This window comes from Pongo pygmaeus, chromosome 10 (assembly GCF_028885625.2).
Source record: "Pongo pygmaeus isolate AG05252 chromosome 10, NHGRI_mPonPyg2-v2.0_pri, whole genome shotgun sequence".
NCBI lineage: Eukaryota > Metazoa > Chordata > Mammalia > Primates > Hominidae > Pongo > Pongo pygmaeus.
The window spans coordinates 15554310-15577646 of record NC_072383.2 but is presented as its reverse complement, the minus strand read 5'-3'; the positions used below and the strand labels follow the sequence as shown (position 1 = coordinate 15577646).

At 35.6% G+C, this 23337-nt stretch overlaps 1 protein-coding gene across 2 annotated transcripts in view; it reads left to right on the top strand.

Moving 5' to 3' along the window:
* RERG (RAS like estrogen regulated growth inhibitor) overlaps nucleotides 1-22100 on the top strand; it is a 113289-nt gene extending 91189 nt beyond the window's left edge. Inside the window, exons 3-5 of one of the 2 annotated variants that reach the window (XM_054444686.2) lie at nucleotides 8783-8839; nucleotides 18482-18555; nucleotides 20367-22100. In XM_054444686.2, coding sequence (XP_054300661.1) covers nucleotides 8783-8839; nucleotides 18482-18555; nucleotides 20367-20774 — 539 coding nt within the window. In that variant the 3' untranslated portion in view covers nucleotides 20775-22100. The remainder of the gene's footprint in view (nucleotides 1-8782; nucleotides 8840-18481; nucleotides 18556-20366) is intronic. The other variant, XM_054444687.2, reaches the window with a different exon arrangement.
* Nucleotides 22101-23337: the final 1237 nt, after the last annotated feature.

Sequence of the window (23337 nt, the reverse complement as noted above, 5' to 3'; positions counted from 1 at the left end):
CTCTAATCAATGAACGGTCCCCAAGATGATCAGATCAAATTGAGCCATTCTCCTACTCAGAACCCCTGTATGCTCAAAAACTTCAGAGTAAAATCCAAGCTCCTTAATGTGACATAGGAGCTACTTTATAGTCTGGGCCCTAAAGAACCTCACAACCTGACCCCCCTACCAACATAGCTCCCCCCACATGCCACTCTACCCACCCTGAACCACATGTGATTCCTAACTGAACTAGCTCTCTTGTGTCTTGACCCTTTCTCTCTGCTTGAAATGCTCTTCCTAAAATAGTGAGCTTCAATCTTCTAAGACTCAGCTTATGGCTTAGCTTTAATATAAAGTCATTTCTAATATCATGCCTTGGCATCCTCTTGGTCTTGCTTTCTTTGGTGCTTTGCACAGTGGTCAATAAATATTTATTGACTGAGTGAATGTGTGTGAAAGTCACATGTGTGGAGAAAGAGAGATAGATTTGATAGGAGATCAAAATGGATAAGCATTTGAAAATTATTGCATTCAATTATCAGCAAATATATCTGAAATCTAGTTTTTGTGTACACATCTTTGCTCTGAGCTCCTTTTTTTAAAGATCCAACATTTCAAATCACACAATTTTCTGAGGGTTTTTTTTGACATCTTATTTCCAATCCAGCTCATTTCCATTGCCTTCCAGAACAGCTCTTCAGTACAGAAATAGTTTTTCATCTCCTTTGACTAAGGGCTCCAATATTCCAAACTGGCATAATCTTGGTCTCAGCCATCACCAACAGCTGTGAAAGCGAAGCTTCAACTAGCTGTCATGGTCCCCATGTGGCTTTCTAGGCCGGGACTCACTCGGTGCTGGGATCTCATACTTCACACCTCCTTCTGAGGCACAATGACCCATATTTCTTGGAGGAGACCAGAACGGTCACAGAAAAGAGAGGAAGGACTGCTGTAAAAAAGAACGTGGACTTGAGGGTTGGTGGTAGAAGACCCAGGAACAAGGTATGAAGAACCAAAAGTGTTGGACCCAGGGGACAAGGAATTGGAAAATTCGATTTGTAGGCTTGATTTGACAGGAGATTGCTCCAGGTGCAGGTGAGGGAGGGAAGAAGAAGGAGCTGAATTGCCTCTTATTAGGGAGACCCAAGCTGGAAGACAAACCATTATAAGGCTGACATACCATACACATTACTCCTATTTTATCTGCTAGAGTTTTTCTGGAAAACACAAGTTTTGCTCCCTGTGAGGCACTCGAGTGAGTCCAGCTCACCTCAATCTGGCCTCCCTTTTAACCAGTCCTTGCAGTAAGAATCCTAGACATCCTAACAGGACTTCAATTCGATACTATTCAAAATTACCCACATATCTTTATATTTTTCCTGGGACATGCAAAGGTGCAAACTTACAACACTTTATAAATAGAAACTGTATCTTATTTTCTTTGCTGACTTCCTCACTGCCTAAAATGGTTCCTGGTATGCTAGTTTTTATTGTTAATGATGGAGGAAACTCATAAAAAATCATTTGCTTTTCGCATACTGCTTCATCACCTACATCTTCAGATACTTGTTTTCCTCATCTACAGCATTCTTAAAGATGTTTTCAAGAGAAAAACAAAAATCTTATTTATCTAAAAGTTTTCTCCTTGCTTCACAAAATTCATGTTCTCTTTCTGTGTTGCCATGGTTTCTGGTCATGGATATTTTCTCCACTAAGGAAGAATAAATCTAATCACAAGCAAAATATTCCCTTCTCAAGCATGCTTCTCCATAAGATGTATGCTCACGTTAAAAAAAAATCAAACGTAGAATTATATCATATACACAGAAATATTAAAATACAGTGGAAAAGTATTGTATATTGGAAAAATTACGGGTTTTAAGGTAAACAGAGTTGGGTTCATATTAGTTTTATCACTTAACCGCTTTGTAAATTAGACAAGTTTATTCACTTTTCTGCTTTGGTTTCTTATATGTAAAGTGGGAACCTTAATTTCTACTCTTAAGAGTTTTTAGGAAAATTAAATTAGCTTAAAGTCAGTATTTAATATATACTTAAGTCCCCTTTTGATATTTAACCTTCAAGAAATCCCAGTAATGTTTTTATTTAAGATACAGCTAAAACTTACCTAATGGCATTTTCTAAAAGCATATACACTTTAATCCAACAACTCATATGATTAATAAATGGATACTTAGTTCCACAAAATTAATTCATTCAATAATAAACTATCTCCACAAATCTAGGGTAGAATCTTCTCTATTTTTGTGAGTAATGCTCATTTTTACTTCTCTGAAGTCTTTTGACCACTTAAGGGTTGGAGTTAAATTTAGGGCTGATAGTGGTGTGAGGTCAGGGGTAGCGATTCCTCTCTGGCCTAGGAGAGTAAGAGTGATGGGTCTTGCCTTTCTCAATCAGGTTTGCAATATAGGTTGATCAGATTGGCATCTGACCAGAGAAGTGGTCAATATATTTTCAAGAAATGAAAGTTCCACTTTAAAGAACATGTTTTTCAAGTAACAAAAACATGCTAGAGTACAGACCCAAGCACAATAGCAATAGTGGAGCCACATAGCTTAAAGAAATTTTCATTGTTTTCTCATTCATTTCTCAAATACCTATTGGGCACATATATGTCAAGTGCTATGCCAGCCATCGGACATAACGATGAAGAAGGCTTAATCTCTGACTTCAGATCATTCACCATTTCTAAGACATACAAGAATATAAATAAATGTTTACAAGGTAATTGTACACATTATATAACAGAGAAGAAACAAAAGACAATTTCATGTCACAGGTGAGTGATTAATGGCTTGGAAAGGCCAGGGAAGACTTTAAAGAGGAGGGGATGCTGCTTTAGATACCGCAAGTAGAAATGCTATCTGGGCCAGGTGCAGTGGCTCACGCCTGTAATCCCAGCACTTTGGGAGGCCCAGGCGGGCAGATCCCAAGGTCAGGAGATCAAGACCATCCTGGCTAACACGGTGAAACTCTGTCTCTACTAAAAATACAAAAAATTAGCCGGGCTTGGCGGGGTGCGCCTGTAGTCCCAGCTGCTGGGGAGGCTGAGGCATGAGAATGGCGTGAACCCGGGAGGCAGAGCTTGCAGTGAGCCAAGACTGCGACACTGCACTCCAGCCTGGGCAACAGAGAGAGACTTCGTCTCAAAAAAAAAAAAAGAAAAAGAAATGCTATCTGGATGTGAGTTAGTACATTTTAAATATGTGTTTCTTTTCCCCTTTCTTTGACTTAATTCCATTCTGGGTTACCTGCTTAAAATACTGACAAGTTATTAGTTTATTTGGGCTTTTAAGGGCGCTAAGCTAAACTAACATCAGCTTGTAAGTATTTATGGAACATTCCAAATATGTAATGATCCCTGCACTATATTTAAAATAATAGAAATAAACCCTGTAAGAAATGTACAGTCAAGTAAATTAGGATGGTGAAGCAAAATGGTATCATGAGGATAATTACATTGTCTGTGTGTGTGTTAGCACATCATGTGTGTTAGAATTAAGGGAATAGTGTTGGTGCTCCACACCGAGGCAATAAAAGAGGATAATAAATGTTCAGAAGTTTATGTCTAAAATATCAGATTTTAATAGACATTTCAGGTTTCATTTTCACCAGGGTTTTTAGTTTTTTCTTTTGTAACAAAAGAAGGTTGAGACTAGATGATGCATTTTTTTCAAATGGAAGAATGTTTATATGTGTAAAAATGTATGTGTGTAAATACATTATATATATATATATGGTATATACAACATTCTCCATGGAATTTTTCAAATTAAGGGTTTAGACAATAGAGGAATACACTAGTAAGACTCTTAAGCTCCCTGGTAGCAAAGCCCTTATCTGTAAAAAGAGAATGTAGATCCTGAGGCTAGGAAAGAGTAGGCTCACATTTTAGGAAGAAATGTAAACAACTTGAGCTTCGGTTTCTTCATCAATATACATACATTGTATGCATATCCATATCCGTATATTCCACACTATAAGGAAGTAAAGAGTAAAGATACATGTGTAAATATTTACCGTAATGCCTAACCGAATAGAGCACACACTAAATGAAGATGAATAATAATAACACTACTGCATTACTTTTAAACTTTTTCCATTATAATTTTATAATATTATTTAAATTGAGGTCATGCTTAATGCAATGAGAAAACAGTTACCACTTTGTATTAAATCCTCTCATTCTTCTCTTTTCCATTATTTTTTAAACACTTTATTATGACATTTTAACTATAGATCATAAAAATCAAACTGAAAACAATTTAGTGTTGATTTTACGTGGGCTTGGTAATGTACCTCATTGCCTCCTGATTTTGCTGGTCAAGGTAAGGTCAAGTAGTTAAGCTGTAAGTACTATAATGAAATGAAAATGGAGGAGAAATGAAGAGAGCTACTCTATCTCCTGGAGGCATCTCAACCTTGAAAAGTTTCATACTTAGGATACTACGTAAGTTTATCATAATTTATTCATGTAGTTTTTAAGCTTTAACATTTCTAACTTTTTTATTATAAATCAACATGGGAAAAATAATTCAGATAACAAGTGGTAAATATACATATCACAACCCATAACGGACTAAAGTTGTGCTAGTATTATCCACATTTGCCTTCTCTTTATATAACACAAATTTTTGTTTTTCACAAAATATTTGAAACCGTTTGTGACAGAATTGTCCCAAAGTTGGAAAACTTTTGTAGAAGTCCCTTAAAAAGTATTTTAAAGTTACCTGATTCCATAACTTAAAATAACTATGTATTTTTTGTGAAGGTACTGCAGGTTACAGAATGAAAATGATATAAATCACTTAATATACATCTGTAGTAAGTTTTCATTATTATATGAATGTTGTACTGCTGTAGAGCATATATTAAATCAAGGGTCTTTATAGGGTATGTTGCTAGGATTATAGACAAAATTCAAAAGGTATTCACGATGTGAAGGTGATGAGTAATATTCCTTGAAGCACTTTTAATTGGAGCAGAAATTCTTTTCCTAACCAAAAAAAAATCTGTTCTGGCCATTTTAAACACTTTTAGTTACATTTTTCCAACGCAATCAACTCACCACAGTCCCATAAATACATAATACTTTTTCCAGCTGGAAAAAAAATTTCCAATACTTTTCCATAATAAATACTTATTGTTGTATGCTACAGAGTTTTGGGGTGGATTTGTTATATAGCAGTAGCTGTATGCCTGGAGACCTATAGAAAAGAACAATCACAACTGTGTAGGAGGTTACATATGCTTAAGTAGCTTAGAAAAAAATTGCATTATATACATTGTTAATCAAGTTACTTCATGAATTCTATAAAGAAAAGTAATGACACATTTTTCAAGTATGATACTGAAAGGTAACATTTGAAAGTTTTGCCTGAATCTCTCTTGAATATGACTCTTAAATAAGGAATAGCATGTGTGTTAGTTTACATTTACCTTGAAGAGTTCATTTCTTGCTGAAGCTGATTTATTGTACAGATCATACCTAATTAATTTTCATTTTAAAATATTATTCTGAAACTAAATCTGGCACTCCTGATGCCTGCTTCTTCTTGATAATGATGTCAGGAATTATTTTGAGTAACCAGCATAGATTGGTAAATTTTTAGAAATAACGTGACTATTTTAATGTAATGGTTTTACCTTTTAGCTCTTACTTATGAATGGAATATCATGCCACTGAATGATTACATTAAGTGACTTTTAAAAATATTTTATTGGATTAAATTTTTCTTTACCAAATTTTCCATTTTGTTAGCAACCAACTTTCATTAATAATCATAAAATTCATAGTACCAGTAATACTAAAACAGAACCACAGATGATGAAGAATTAGCCAAGTTGGTTGTAAATTAGGCAAAAGGAGGAAAAGTCTTCCCTACATTAGCCATTGGACACGTTTGGCTTGTTTAATGGAAAGGCACGGGTTGTTAAGGCAATGGGAAGAAAATAAAATATTTCAGAAGGCAGAGACTCAACAGTAACTACTAATCAAATATGTCAAACCTTAAAACTTCTGGAGCAACAAGGCCTTAAATCAATACCACCATTTTACTGCAAAAGACAAACTTTGCTCAAGATAGTTGGGATGGAGAGAGCAGGGAGTCAAAAGGAAATTAGGTCAATCTTTATGGTACCCATTTTCATTAATTATAGTTAAATTAGATTATTAATTTATTAATAATGTAATAAATTTATTAAAATTTAATAAGTTTTAATATTTATTATATAAATTTAATAAATTATACAACTGGGATAAAATTTTATTATTTAAATTTAATAAATTATATAACTATTTTGAATATATATTTATTATTTAAATTTAATAAATTATATAACTATTTTGAATATATATTATTTAAATTTAATAAATTAAACAACTGTTTTGAATATATATATTTATATATAATAGTTAATATATATAACTTTTTTGAGTTTTGGAGCATTCATATACATATATATGCTCAAAAAATCTAGCACTCTAGAGTTCTTTTGCCTCTTCCACTCTACAGCTTCAGAAAGTATTGCTGCATAACTGCACAGGCACTAACCAAGGTTCTTAACTGAGATCCAGGCATTTACAAATGATTCAATTATGTTCAGTATACTTGGTTTTGAAAGTCGATGGACTGTCTAATACATTTTTTAAAGATTTTGAGAAATGATTCAAATTTAAATGGTTTTGGAATTGAAGAACTGTAAACTTCACTCATGTAAAAAATTAAGCTCATTTTTTCATCATGGCAGATAATTAAGTTTTCTAGGTTGCAGCCTTTGGTGTTAAAACTACATAGTCTGGCCGGGCGCGGTGGCTCATGCCTGTAATTCCAGCACTTTGGGAGGCCGAGGCAGGTGGATCACGAGGTCAGGAGATTGAGACCACCCTAGCCAACATGGTGAAATCCTGTCTCTACTAAAAATACAAAAATTATCTTGGTGTGGTGGCACACGCCTGCAATCCCAGCTACCTGGGAGGCTGTAGCAGGAGAATCGCTTGAACCCGGAAGGTGGAGATTGCAGTGAGCCGAGATCATACCACTGCACTCCAGCCTGGAAAACAGAGGGAGAGAGTCAAAAACAAAAACAAAACAAAACAAAAATCTACATAGTCCATAGTCAAACAAAAGATGGAATTCTTTAAATCGTGCAAGCTGTTATGTGTTTATTAATGTTGCTAATTGCACAAAAGAAAAAATATGTTTACTGCTTACTGCATCCTGTATGTAAAAATAAAAGTTTCAGTCTCAAGAGAGTGACAATGACAGACTCTGAAGACTGCAGATAAAACCACAAGTACAGTCACTGTGGGAAGTATTACAGGGTCAGTGGCCTTGCTACTTTAGGCACTGCAAATATTTTGGCTTGAATTCAGCCTCACACTCTGTAATTACAAAGAACATTGGTACTTTCCATCTCCAGCCCCCAGTCAAGAAGCCACGTTGTGCTCTGTTTTGCGAAGTCCTCATGCAGTTTACACTGACATCTCCCAAATAAAACTTTACAGGAGGAAGATTATACCTCTGTTTTTCCTAAAAGTGAGACTAGGCAAAGACTGACAGTGACCTTCCACTAACTAGTTTTATTTCTTCAAGGAGTATCTTTTGGCTGCTACATTCATGGCATTTCAGTAAAAATAAAAATACACATTATAATGGGTATTTTAAAACTGTAAAATATGATAGACAATGAATCTTTCATTAAGGTCAGTGGGATCCCTGGGAGGCCATCAGGGGTCTATGGAGGGCTCATGAGCCTGCTAAATTATATGCCAAATGTGTGTATGTATATTTTTTCAGGAAAAGGATCCAATGGTTTCATTCCATTTTTTAAGTGCCTTTGACATCCCGCTCCAATTTTTTTTTTTTTAATTTAAAACCACTGTTTTCAACTATACTACAAGTGTAAGAAAATGTTTGGCATATGTCTCATCAATTTATAAGGACAATAGAATCCACATATTTCCGTGCTTTTCTCCAGCCTATCTTCCAGTTAAATATTATCCAGATGGCCTGGGACTTAAATTCAGTTTGGTACAATGGATAAGTTACAGACTTCCTGGATTCAAATCCTTACCAGGCCACTAACTAACTAGATAAGCTTAATTAAATGAGTTAACTCCTCAGCGCCTCGGTTTCCTCATCTGAAAAATGGGAATTAACATTGTACCTGCCTCATAAAGATGACGTGAGGATTGAGGAGATCATGCAAGCAAACTGCGTAGCATAGTTCCAGAACCTGACTCTGACTGTATTCTATCAGTGCTACTTTTGATGAGTTTTCACAGATCTCTAATAAAAATCCTTAATTTTGAATATCTACTTTTTAAAAATGCAAATGACCTGCTAGTGATCTTTCATTACACTAAAAATTATCACATTTTAAACTTGTCTTTGCCAATCCTTATCAATATTCAAACTTCAGATACCTGTATTGTGACCTTTCATATCTAAATTCATCATTTTGCTAAAAATTTTATATATGAGCATTTTCACATTATACTTTTGTTTGTTTTGTTTTTAAACTTGTGACTAAAGCAACAAATCTAATTGTTGACTAATGCACAATAAACCCATTCAAATATTAGAATGGCTTTTAGGCCATAATATGAAATTGGAAAATGACTTGAATAAACATAAAAAAATTTATTTGCTTTACATACCAAGGAAATATAAAGCATTTATAGGGTTGTGTGGAGCATTTCTCTTTCCTTAAAAAGATAAGTGCGCTAAGCAAATTAACAAATTATTTTTTGAAATGTTGCTCTTTTCTTCCACAGCTCTTGTAGTGAGATTTCTGACCAAACGGTTCATCTGGGAATATGATCCCACCCTCGGTAGGTCAAATTTTGTTTCCTTCTCCTCTTCAATGAAAATTTATGGCCCCAAAGAAAGAATAATATTTTCTGTTGCAACATTTTTAAGCTCCTTTTAGCTGATTTGGAAGTGCTTTTCAAATCATGCAAAGAAGCCCTCTGTGAGGCTAGATATGAGTTTCATGCTGTCTGTGCTTAGAAGCCTGCAGGATTTTAATGCATAATGAAGAAATTAGGTCAAGCCTCAGCCATGAGGAAAGGAAGTGGGTACAGCACACTGCCCTCGCATAAGAAAAATGCGGTATCATTCTAATGGGAGAAAGAGGATAAAACGGACCTGGAAAATTTGGTGCGTAATAGAATGGCATCCTGAGAAGAGTAACAGAAAAATAAAACTACTGAATATGGGTTTTAGGGAAAAATAAAACATGTTTCTCTCTTTTCTTCTCTCCAATACATCTGACTAAAGTCTGTTACAGGGAGAGAAGGAGAGAAGAAGAAGCAAAATATGATGTCTGTGGATCTTAAAAATAGTAATAATGTTGATGTATAAAATGTAGGCAAACACTCTTCCTGGTTTTTTTTTTTTAATTTCTTTGTTTTGTTTTATTTTTGTCACTCCAAGATTTTCAGTTTAAAAGGGAGCAAGACTTCTTTCATTGTTTTTATTCATTCATTCGACAAATATTTATCAAGTGCCTCCTGTGTGTCAAAGTGTTCTGGGTGCTAAGGATAAATCAGTATACAGAAAGAGAAGGCCTTGGCTTTTCTGAGTGCACAGTCTAGGAAAGAAAGGAGTCAATAAACAAGCAAATATATGTGAGATAATGATAAGTTGTGTGAAGGAAAACAATAAGGAAGGGAATAGAGAATGATCTTATAGTTTACTTAGTATTTGACTAATAGTTCTGAAATTTATTTTAGTAAGAAGTACAAGGTGAAAACCCAACGTTTTTGTCCAAATCGTTGACCAGTTTTCCTCCCGTTATTTATTAAATACTCTCTACCTTTCTCCACTACTTCCAATGCAATCTTTTCACATGTTGAATTGTTTACACCAGGACACCATTCTAGATTTGCTTTTCACACCAAACAGAAGAAGCACACTTTTTCGTTAATTGTATGCTGTACAGAACATTTTGATACTTTGTAGAGAACATCTTTCCTCATTACTTTTTTACAAAATTATTTTGGCTACTCTATTCAGTTGATTTTTCCAGATCAAGTTTAGAAACTCTGTAATAATATGACATGATTTTGATTGGAATTGTACTAGAACTATAAATTACTTTGAGAAGATCCACATCTTTATGTTATTCCACCTTTTAATCTAGGAGAATAGCATGTTTCTACATTTATTATTTATTCTTCTGTTTTTGCTTTTAAATAGGTCAGAGTTTTCACATCCAAATTTTTCAACATATTTTTAAATGTAGCCACACTAATTTTAAGATGATATATTTGGATCTAAAAATGCACCCAATTTTTTAAAAAAATTATTCTTTATTATTTCACCCACCAAAGTGAATACTTATTCTGCTCTTATATTTTTATTACTTACATAAGTTTTACAGAGATTATCTGAGAATCTTAATGATTAATGGGAGTTTAACTTTAAAAATACAAATTTTTTTATTGCTGTATCCATATATCTCAATGAAAGATGAAGCTTATAAAAAATGGTCTCATAAAATGAACTCTCCCTGAATGTGTTCCAGTACCTAATCTTATTATTCTTGATTAGTCTTAGTTTAACCATTTTCCCTTTTGTTTTATTCATTCTGAAAAAAAAAACTGCTATCAATAGTAATCTGCCTGCATCAGTTATGTATAGTGCAGGCTTCCTTCAGTAAGAATAATGAAACTTTATTGAGTGACCTTGTACAGTACTTCTCAAAGAGGATGGCAGCTGCTAAGCAACAAGCACTTTCATCAGACTTCAGGAGTAATGGATACATGACTCATTCCCAGGTGAGGGCTTCATTAATTCTCTCACACTGGAGGCTGGATTTGTGTGTCTATATGCGTGTTTGCAAGAGGTCACTTTTGTTCCAGCATAGAGGGGTTCTCAATGCATTTGATTCAAGGGAAATTAGCATTTCCTGAGTTTAACTTCATACTACCTTGGGGAAGACAGGATTCTTTGTTGAATACGTGGCTACTGCATTAGTCCATTCTCATGATGCTATAAAGAAATACCTGAGACTGAGTAGTTTATAAAGAAAAGAGGTTTAATTGGCTCATGGTTCTGCAGGCTGTACATGAAGCGTGGAAGCATTTGCTTCTCGGGAGGGCTCAAGGAGCTTTTACTCACAGCAGAAGGGAAAGTGGGAGCAGGCATCTTACATGGCAGGACCATGACTGAGGGTGGGGGGGCATGCCAGACACTTTAAAACAACCAGATCCCACTAGAACTCACTATTGTGATGACAGCACCATGAGGGATGGTGTTAAACCATGAGAAACCACCTCATGATCCAATCTCCTCCCACCAAGCCCCGCCTCCAACATTGGGGATAACAAATGAACATGAGATTTGGGTGGAGACACAGATCCAAACCATATCAGCTACTTTAACTAAAAGTTTCAAAACCACCACCAAAAGAGGTAACTACGTTAAAAAGCCAAGTGGCTTATATACAAGAAGCAGTCTTGAATTCTGAAGTCAGTGCTTTCCTGAGAAATATGGGGCAGTTTTTTTTTCAACCTGGAACAGAATTGTTACTCCACGAGAAGCTGAAGACTATGAACATCATTCTACATATTAACACAATTAGAATATTTACTGCTTTGAAATAATTCAACGAAGAAAATGCTTGCTACTATAGTAGCAAGTGACTCCTAAACTTTTCGGTTTCAGACCCACTTTTTTTTGTTTGATTTTTATGGAGAAAGCCTATCCTAATAATTCAATTAGGGATGCAGGCAAGGGAAAGAAAGAAGGGGGGAACTAAACCTACGCTCCACTTGCACTTCATAAAAGAAGAAATTGCTTTAACATCTGAGTGTTTCGAAGGATACAATGTAAAAAAAAAATCAGTTCCTTACATTGAACAATTTTAGTTTTATTTTAATTTTCCTTATTATACTGTGGATCGGTGAAATCTTTGTGGGTGGCCAGCACACGGATGTCTATGAACCACGTTTGAAAACCACCACTGAAGCTCATAAGATGTAGGAGTTGGACCATCTAACCATGAAAACCCCCTGATGGTGGTGGCAGCAATTATCTGATTGTAGAAAAACAGGATCCATGTTCTGAATGGATCCCAACCAAGAATTGAATCCCCACCTCCAAGAGTCATGTTACCCTCTAAGAATGCTGGTCACCGCAGAGAATACAGATAGAGGCTTAGAATGTTTGTGCCTGTGACTGTGTGTGTGTGTGTGTGTGTGTGTGTGTGTGAGATGGAGGCATTTGGAGAGGAAGAGAGAGACTGTATTTCAGCCTCTATCACTACTGCGACTGGTACCTTGGAGGCACTGTGTTTGAATCTGCTTAGAAAAGGCTCAGTTGAGGATGGGAATCAGGAGACGTTAGACCCACTAGTTCTTTGGTTCTGTGATTGGTTCTTCTTGCCTGCCTTACAACTCCTGCTGCTTGGAATGGTTCATAACAAAATAGATACGCCCAGAACAAATTATCTTAACCAGATTCTAAAGCAGAAGTGCTTAGCCAACTCATAGAATTATTTAATTATTTAATATTGGCACTGCAAGGAACTTAGAGATTGTCATTTGACAAATAAGGAAACAGGTATAAAGAAGTAAATTTAATCAAAATTACATGTCCAGTTGTGGTTAGACTAGGAATAGAACTCAACTCAGTACAATTTCCATTCGGGCATAAATCAGCATAACTAACTGCTGTTGTTACTGTGCTGGCTAAGTGTCCGTACTAAGGTGTTGAAATTTGCAAAAAAAAAAAAAGCTAAATCAGTAAAAAGATTAACCACGTGCAACATCCCTTCGAGCACCAACTCCTCTTAGACTACATAAAGTATACTTCTAGTTATTAAACTACTAGTGAGTGCAGATTTTAAATTATACATCTCTCACTTACAGTGAAATTCAAGTGTAACTTTTAATGCCTCATTCCAATTCGAAACTCATATTTTTCTTACAGTATAAAATATTTTGGTTCATTTGGAACTATCTCCTAAATAATCATCCCCCCACCCTTCACAAAAAAAGCCTCAATTTATTATTTTTGTTTAGTATGAACAAAATCAAAAGCAAATCCGCCAAACAAACACATACACATTTTCTTTTATGTATTAAGATGCATGGTGGAGTCTAATTTCAAAAACTACTTAGTACTTTTTTTAGAGTTAACTCTGGAAAAGTTAGCACATAGATGCACAACACTTTGCCTTTTGGGGCAATACTTCCATTGTTTTACACGTAGAGAAAATGGGCTTCTAATGAGAGAGAGAAGCTTAATGAAAAAAAATGCTTAAAATGGTATGAAACCAGTATTCACATTAGACAAAATCACTGCTACCACACGCTGCTATGTCTGGGGCAGACATTGTCTCATTTCCTGCATTTTATCCTTTTTGTTTCAGTTAAATAGCCAAAGAATCACACAACTTCATATAATTTTTATTATATTCCATTTCCCCCCTACTGTGGCATTCTGTGATTGAAATACATACCCTATTTATCATGGAAGCAACAGAGAAAAATGTCCCTGTCTCTCAGACAACTTTTAGTGCAAAGAGATGGAATACAGCCCAGAACTCTGTTTTCCAGTCTCCGGGGCTGATGCCAGTCCTTTCAAAAGGGAAGTCGGTACAAAGGACACTAAAGAACAGCAGAGGGAGAAGCCAAAGGGCATGGCTCCCCAGCATGTGTGATGCAGAATGGGCTGCTCTTCCTCACGCTGCAGCACTGAAGATGAAAAAAGAAAATCATTGGGAGAACAGTTGGAGACAAGTGCTCTAAAATAGTATTTTAGAGCATTAAATCATACAAAACTATAATCTCCCATTTAACATAAAAGAGTAGAGGGATGGAATATTCTGAAATTGCGAATCACTATGCATACACCATGTATGGGTTACATATTCTAGAAGAATGACAATAACATAAAATACCCTTACTAAAATATTGAACAAAATCTAATTTTTAAATTTTACTTTTTGGAAAATACTTGAGCAATGTGCCGTGCTTATGGCAATGATCACTACACAGTACTGATGGAAGCAGAAGGCAAGGATATGGCTGGCGAAGCTGCATTCTACAGTTTATATTTTGGACAGGAGATTATATTTACAGTAAAGTAACAGAAAACAGTGGTCAAAAAAGGACTGCAAAATAGTTGATGAAATGAAAGTCAGAAACATGAGGCAGATAGAAAAAATAATTACAAAACCACCGGCTTACAGGCTACCCCCATGACAACAGAAACTTCTGAGTTTATTGTGTTGGTTGGTTGGTTGGTTGGTTAATGATTTGGGTAGTTTGGGTACAAAGAATTGAGTTAATAATCATGTGAATCACACCACTCTTTTTCATGGTGTTATGCTATTATTAGTGTATGGGAGGCCTTATATTATTCCATTTTCTTTTCCCCTTCATCCCTTATTTTGACACCCACTGCCCTCCTCTTTCCCTTAAGCGCAGAGTCTAATGTGTTTGAAACTAAGCATGGTATTTAAAAGCCTGAGCTCCAAAGCTGGTCTTCCCTGACTCAAATCTCGCCTCTACCATTTATTATCTGTGTGACCTTGGGCAAGTTATTTAATCTTGTTACGGCTCAGTTTCCTCTTGTAAAATGGAGCTAATAGCAATATATACTTCATTGGATATTTGTGAGGATTAATGAGTTAACATAAGTATTTAGAACAGTTGTTCAAATAGAAGCAGTATGTGCTAGCTATTATTATATATTTACTTAGGAAAAATAGTGCTCTGTGTATATATATTTTAAATTTATATAAATTTTATATACTTATATATATACACTTCTAATCATTATAACCAAATCTGATATTTTTAAGATCCATGCATTTTTCTATATTTACTTCTAGTTTTCTACACGATATTCTTTACTATGCCACATTTAACTAATCTCCCCAGTGATAAACACCTAAGTTGCCTCTAATATGAGCTACTGCTAACATCACTGGGGAAAACATACCTTTAAATTGGTGGTTCTCAAAATTTAGCATGCACCATAATCACCTGGGGGACTTGTTAGAACACAGATTGCCCATAGGTCTGGGGTGGTGCCTGAGAATTTGCATTTTTAACAAGTTCCTAAGTGAGCCACATGTTACTGGTTCAGGCACTACACTTTGAGACCCAGTGCTGTAAGAACCTGGACCGGGTTTTTTCTGGTGCATGTACCTGAGAGGGAGATTGCTGAATCATAAGGTATGCCCACACCAAATTCTAGTAAATCGCTCTTCAAAATGATGTACCAGTCTACTCTGTCATTGCCGGTGTAGAGAAGCTGCCTGTAACCTAGTCAGGCATGATATTACCTAGCTTTATAACTTTATAATTTTTGCCAATCTTATGGTCATAAAATCATTTTATAAGCTTCTCTCTGGTAAGTAAGCAGGTAGAACATCATTCGATATATGTTTTCGCTAATTGGGCATCCTCCCCTGTGAATTTCTTCTTTGTATACTTTGGCCGTATTTCTTTCCTGTTCACTTATCTTTTTAATTTCTAAAATTTCTTTCATACTTCAGATATTAATCAACTTTTTGCTTATCATGTTACAAATATGTTCTCCAGTCTTTAGCCTATTTGATATTGCACGAAATTCTTAATTTTAATGTAGTCAACCCATTTTTTTAATCTCTTTTTTTTGGTCTGTGCACTAGCTTTTATATTTTGTTACTTTTAATTTTTTTAACTTTAGGCTTCACTCTTCAAATCTAGATGAGTTTAGATCTCTAATTCATCAGATTTACTTTTAATATATGCCCTAGAAGCCCAACTTTATTTTGTGCATTTAGTGGCCAATTCTTTTCTTATTGGTTCTAATCCGGATGCTACTGATTGAACCACTCATTATTTCCCTAAGTGACTTGTGGTGCCACCTCAGTCATATACTAAGTTCCTATATAAATATGAGTCTATTGTTAAGGCCTTGGTAAATCTGTGCATTCTGATATTAGTACCACACTGTTTGGAGTAATGTTATATAGTATTATATAATTTTAAATAAGTTTCTTGAGCTTCTCAAAAAGTCAGCTGGACATTTCATTTGAATTGCATTAAATTCTAAATTAATTTTGCGGAAAACTGACATGTTTTTAAAAACGTTGTTTCTCCATTTTCCTAGGATTTTCTTATGTATTCATGTCTTCATTTTCTATTACAAACTTCTAAAATTTGCTATTCTAGAAAATTTTTGTTTTTGTTTTTGGAGGGTTTTGAAGGGTTTTGTTCATTTTTATTACTTCCTAAATATTATTTATTTTACTACCATTGGAAGTAGTTTCCTGTTTTCTCTTACCTTTCCTACGTGGTTTTTGCTGATACAGAATAATGCTAGTGATACTGTATTTTTCTCCAGAATTTATGAGTTTGAAATTATTGCTTATAAACTTCATATTATTTTATTTTTATTTCAGCAGAATGTACAATTTCCTCTTCTTATGCTAAATTTTAATTGCATTGTCTCTCTTAATTTAATGGCAGTATTGTCAGATCTTTACAGCTCTGCCCTTTTTTTATATCTTTTCAAATACTATGCTTTGGTTTAGTTTTCTTTTTCATGATGTTTTTTCTTTTATTTCTTTTCTTATATTGTCTTGAATTTATTCTGTTTCTTCTCTTCTAATTTATTGAGTTGAATACCTAGTTCACTTTTTCTAGATTTTTAAGAGTTATAACATCTTCTGGAATCAGACAAGTACATTAGTTCACACAAACTTGCTTCTGGCCTTTTCCCCCATCTTCACCCTGATATACTGATAGAATCATCTAGAATTGTAATGCCAGGATTGATTTTGATGTAGTTTTGTTGTTTTGATGGACGTCTTGGATTCAGTTTCACTGGCAAAAAGTCCTACATCAATCTGAGTCGTATCTTTTTGTAGGTGATGTGCTCTATTCCCTAAATCCCTTTAGACTTCTTCCTCGTTGATATCCTTAAATTTTGTCATAATAGGTTTAGATATAGAGCTTTTTCCTCATGTTTCCTGCTAGTTCCTTTGATCTTAAATCTTTCATTGTTCCCTCACATTGAGAAATTCTCAGTCATTACAACCTCAATAATTTCCACTCCTCTATGTATTTTATTCTCTCCTTTGAGGCTCATTTTATAAAGGATACTAAGATTTCTTGTTCTATTATCCATACCTCTTATTAAATTTTACTTTTACATGTTCCTTTGTTTTACTTACTTACACTTACTGACACTTCTGGGAGAGTTCCTCAACCTAACTCTCATCAGGACATTCATTCATTCATTCGGTTCTTTATTTCTGTTGTTCTAGTTTTCACACAGAGAAGCACCAGTTGGCACTTATTTTTGACCTGTGGTTTCCATTTTATGTGATGAGGGGCATACTCAGGGCCACCCAGTCTTCTTGCACCTGCTAACTTCTCCTTCCCCTCACATAGCTTGGTGACCACTCTGCTGTTGATCCACCAACCTCCAGCTGGTACTGAGCATCTGCCATTTTTCTGCTTTGAAGAGGCAGTATGAGCAAGAGGACTCCATATAGTTCCACCTCCCCTCCATGCTGCCCAGCTCTCCCCTACTTTGGATTACTGTTCCTCACCAACCACCCAATACTGGGGTCTGACCACATTTTACTACCCCTAGAGTTTCTCATAGTTTTACATCATTTGGCAAGAACCATTCACCTCCTGGTAATATCTGTTACATTTCCAGAGTTGAGGTTTGAAAGGAAATTAGTAGCTTCTGTTGGTATGTTATCTTGTTAGAAACAGCAGTTTCCAGAAACTAGATTTTTTAGAAGCACCAAGGCAGAATGCATTTTGTGAAAATCACCTTCTCAATTTACATTGTTGAGGTCTCATTATAGAAGGAAAAGAGCACCAGGGAGCCGGCTTTTCAGAAAAATAAAATGGAATCTTCAGAGGAAAGGATAGGGCCAGGCATGGTGGCTGAGGCCTGTAATCTCAGCACTTTGGGAGGCCAAGGTGAGGGGATCACTTGAGGTCAGGAGTTCAAGACCAGCCTGGCCAACATGGTGAAACCTTGTCTCCACTAAAAATACAAAAATTAGCTGGGTGTTGTGGCAGGCACCTGTAACCCCAGCTACTTGGGAGGCTGAGACAAGAGAATTACTTGAAACCCGCGTTTCAGTGAGCTGATATTCCACCACTGCACTCCAGCCTGTGCAACAGAGCTAGACCCTGTAAACAAAAAAAAAAAAAAAAAAAGAAGAAAGAAAGAAGAGGAAAGGGTAGGGTAGCAAAGACGCAAAGAGATTCCCCCTATTCTACACTCTGAAAGTCGGTGGCACCCATGTTAGAACTTGGTATGTCCAGGAGCTAAGTATGAAGATTCTACATTTTTGCACATCTGTCCTCTCTTTCTTAGACTACACAGTCCCTCATGCTGTAAAATCAGGAATACTTCTCCCATGCCCATTTTCAGTTTTAAGGATCAAATTAAATCTTGCATTTATTTACCTTTTTGTCTTTTTTATTTGCTCATTCCCTTAGAATCAACCTACCGACACCAAGCAACCATCGATGATGAAGTTGTTTCCATGGAGATACTAGACACTGCTGGTCAGGTGAATAAAGAGTTCAGCTAAAATATCTTTCTGGATCAAATAAAACTGATAAATCTATGCTATGAACAAAAATAAGGCACTTTTCTTCAACTAACTTTTGCATGCCTAAAACCTTTTTCTCTAATTAACTAGCCATTTTATATATTAACATATTTGTAAATATCTGTATATTCATCCTTATATAAACTGCCCAGTGTTTCAAGGGGGTTTTTAAAATACTATAATATTCACATATCATCTAGGTTAGACTCTCTCACCTATATTTTGTGGCATAGCAAGATATTAATAAGTTTTCATAGTCAAATGTGTTTTGAAATGCGCAAATGAAGTTAAACAGGTGTCTTTACTGAAAGAATTCTCAGAGCTTCTAACATGCTTGTGTGTGAGTTTTTAAGAAAGAAATTTAGTATATATTGTACTCTAAACTTACATGATGTCATATAAGTTTGTTTCAGGATGCTTTATTTTAGATGTCTTTCTTGTAATATTTGGTATTAGGTCAGTCACTTCTGAGATTACAAAAGGGTTCATAGATAGGTTTAGTTTCCAGGTACAGAAATGACCACTGGCTGGGCACGGTGGCTCACACCTGTAATCCCAGCACTTTGGGAGGCCAAGGCTGGCAGATCACAAGGTCAGGAGATCGAGACCATCCTGGCTAACATGGTGAAATCCTGTCTCTACTAAAAATACAAAAAATTAGCCAGGCGTGGTGGTGGGCGCCTGTAGTCCCAGCTGCTGGGGAGGCTGAGGCAGGAGAATGGTGTGAACCTGGGAGGTGGAGCTTGCAATGAGCCAAGATCATGCCACTGCACTCCAGCCTGGGTGACAGAGTGAGACTCCGTCTCAGAAAAAAAAAAAGAAAGAAAGAAATGGCCACTGGAATGACAGAAAGCTGAAGTTTTCCATGGTACTTTATCAATGACCTGGGACCCCCAAAAAGACTTGAATCAAAGTGTTTAAACCAAGAAATGTTCTTGAAATGAATTACCCACGTTTCCACTTTTCCGTCTCATCACCACCTACTTATTCTCTGAGTTTCACAGAGCACTGATTCTGAAGAGAGGCAGCAGGGAAGTGCATGCCTCCAGAAGTCATTTGAACCTGGGAAAGCAATGCTTTTTCAAATCATGTTTGCCACTTTCCTATGAAGGAGTGACAACCCACTTTGAGAATCACTTCAATAGAGTTTCTATCACTGGTACTACATGACATTTTGGGGGCTCTGAGATAGGAAAAGAAAAAAAAGCCAAATCCTTTAGCATAGAGTTGGATTCTCTAAATAGTTTGTCACAGTTTTTCGGGAGGCTAATTGTCTATAATCTGAAGAAAGAGAAAATTAAAACAAACAACAAACCAAAAAAAAATAAATAAACCAAAATGGCATCTTGCTAAATTTTGACTCTAATTATGATACTTAAAAGGTGGGACAGGGGCTACTTGTCTGTTAAAAAATTGCTAATTCCTTAATTGTGATGAAAAGTCTCAAAAGTGATGTGTTCAACTAAGATTATAATTTCTTTTTAGTTTTTATGATTACAGATTTAATGATATGGCAAGAAAAAAATTAAAAGCAGAAAGTTAAAATCTGTTAAATTAGAAAATATTCAGTTCCCTGAAATATGTTGAGATGAATAAGTCATGACTGTATTTAAAATTTATTTAGAAAGTTTGTACCATTCGAGTACTATGACATTTTAATGCCTTTGGATATAAAGAATAGTAATTAAGGCATTACTGTGAGCATTACCAGCATCCATCTATTTTGATTATTTCCGGGTCTCTTGACGGCCATTTTTCTTTGCCAACAGGAAGATACCATTCAGCGGGAGGGGCACATGCGATGGGGGGAAGGCTTTGTGCTGGTCTACGACATTACTGACCGAGGAAGTTTTGAGGAAGTGCTGCCACTTAAGAACATCCTAGATGAGATCAAAAAGCCCAAGAATGTGACTCTCATCTTGGTTGGAAACAAAGCTGACTTGGACCACTCCAGGCAGGTTAGCACAGAAGAAGGAGAGAAGCTGGCCACAGAATTGGCTTGTGCTTTTTACGAGTGCTCTGCCTGCACTGGAGAAGGGAACATCACAGAGATATTCTATGAGTTGTGTCGAGAGGTCCGTCGCCGGAGGATGGTGCAGGGCAAGACGAGGCGACGCAGCTCCACCACGCATGTCAAGCAAGCCATTAACAAGATGCTCACCAAAATCAGTAGTTAGGCAGCCCAGCTGAGGTGGACCAACTAATTGGAAACACTCTTCCCCTTCTGTTCCCTTTTCAAAAATAAAACAAAATATTGCATTCTTTGTTTCGATTCTGAGAAATGTCTGGGCTTCCCATTGTTTCTGGCCTCTCATAGGTTGGGAAGTTTTCGCGTGTTTTATGCAATTTCAGTGCTAACAACTTCTTCCTTTCCTGCTTGAAGAAGGTACACTCTAATGGCATTTGAACATGTAATCACCAGAGATTCTGAAATGACTGGTTTATGTTAAGCTATTTTTAGGCATCTCCACCTTGCTTAAGTAGGTTGAAGTTTTTTCAAAGGCATTTAAAAATTCAATTTCTTGTCAGATACTACAAATAATTGTCTTAAAAGTCTAAGATAGCAGAAAATACAGTAAAAACACAGGAGAAGAAGCTGAGCTATTGGAACAGGAAATAGAAGGAACTCTAGTTTCTGTTTGAAGTGAGGATTTTCTGAATTATCTAATATCATCTAGGTTTTCTTTAAAATTTTATTTTGTTCTTAAGTTTAAGCATCTTCTCACTAATGTTTTTCACTATAACAGAGAATTCATTTCAATTTGAGTTGGTTCTTTCAATGATCTATTGATCATTACACCCTAATTCTCCTTCCTTGCTTCAAACAATCTTTTCACTATAACAAAGGCAATAGGACACAAAATTCACCTCCTGCTGGGCCTTTTTTCATCAAGTCAGGGTGATATAAAAACATTGGAAATCTTTTCACCAAGCCCAGACTTTATTGAATGCTAGTAGAAGATGTAGAATTAGAGACATCTGATTTGCTTATCACCTTAGCAGAAAAACCACAGTCCAAAAGACAAGCAAATTAAGAATGGAGCTTAACCATGCCTCCATTGGGAAGTCTAGACTTTGAGCCAGGCACAGTAAGAAAAATTAGCCTCTGATTCATTAAGTTTGCCACATGACTTGTTTTGATATTTTGGATACATTAACTCACTTAGGAGAATTCAGAAAAGAATGGGTGATTAAAGTTCATTATAGCTGAATAAATGTGTCTAAAACAGATTCTTGTATTCTGAAAGTACAGTCTACAACTGATAAAACTTCATGATTCTTTTCTCCCCCATTATGCTCCTATATATATCAAGATTTGGGTACTTTATTTTAGTAGAAAATATATATCTTTTACATATGTATGTATTTATAAATGCATAGATATACGTATAAAAATTTGTAAGCGTTAACGGCATTAATTCACCAATGCATTTGGACAACTTGATGTAACTGACTTTATTTTATGTGACTGTAATAAAAAGCATAATTTTCTCATTCTGTCATATTTGGGTAATCTTTCTTGTGATAACATGAAACATTTATAATTTGAAGGGAGACTCAAGGGGACAACTGAATTGCAAACTTGACAAATCAGTGAGCCTGATATAAAAAAGTTAGCTCCTGTTGATTAAACTAGCTGCTTTTGGAGTCTTTAGGTGCTATTTTAGGTACTTTATGTATTATCAAATCTTCACAATCACTCTGTGCAAGACTAGTACTGTAAGCACAATTGTAGGATAAAGATATTGAGTCACAAGGGGAAAAATGTAGTAAAGCCAATTTTGCATAGCTATTTAGTGTGCAGAACCAGGATTTGAACCCAAAGAGTCAAAAAGTTGGATTCCAGACCTCGCATTATTAACCATTATATACTTCTTATCCTTGAGCTGTAGTGGGGAAGATACTGAAGCAGATAATTCACTTTAATTATGTTTTTGTTCACTCACTACAAATCTTTATACATGTTGGACACGTAACTTGATACAAATTAGTCTATTTGATGGTGTCTGATCTGAGCCTTAAAGTATACACGAGAGTTATCCAAGAAAGAAATAGGGTAAAGATATTCTAGGCAAAGGAAATAGCATGGGATCAAAATATAGAGACATGAACAGTGATGGTAAGTGTGGTCATGCAAAGGAGTTTAGAGGGCCACATATATCATTTTTAGGGAAAAAGGGGAAAGAGAACAAAAGGGAATAATTTTTTTTTTAATGAAGGGGCAGGAGGGAAGAAAGGAAGTCAAAAATTCCTATTCCTGCAAGCAACTACCTACTAAAGAATCAAATTGGTAAACTTAGCTATGATTCATTTTCAGTAAAGTCTTTTCAGACAATGTAGGGGACATGGAAGCAGATAAAAATTATTTTTGAAATTTTGTTATCTTCTAGAATTAGTCACTTTGATTCTCTCATATCTATACTTGGAAATATAGTTCAACCAATTCCTGTTAAAACTAAGCTCATAAGGAAGCATAGTGAAATACATGGGTGTCATTCTTGAGTCAAAAACTAAGTTAAACACACAGTCACCAACACCGGAAACTACTCTAGATATGTGAATACAAATCCAGACATTAAAAACCAAACAACCACTGGCATAAGTTTCAACCACTAATTACAGAAGAGCATGAGACTGTATAAATATAAATTGGTTATTTCTCTCATGCCCCAGGCTTCTCCTCAAATGTAAGATTATAAATAAGTTAATACTATTAGTTGTTTAGAAGCTGAGCTTCAT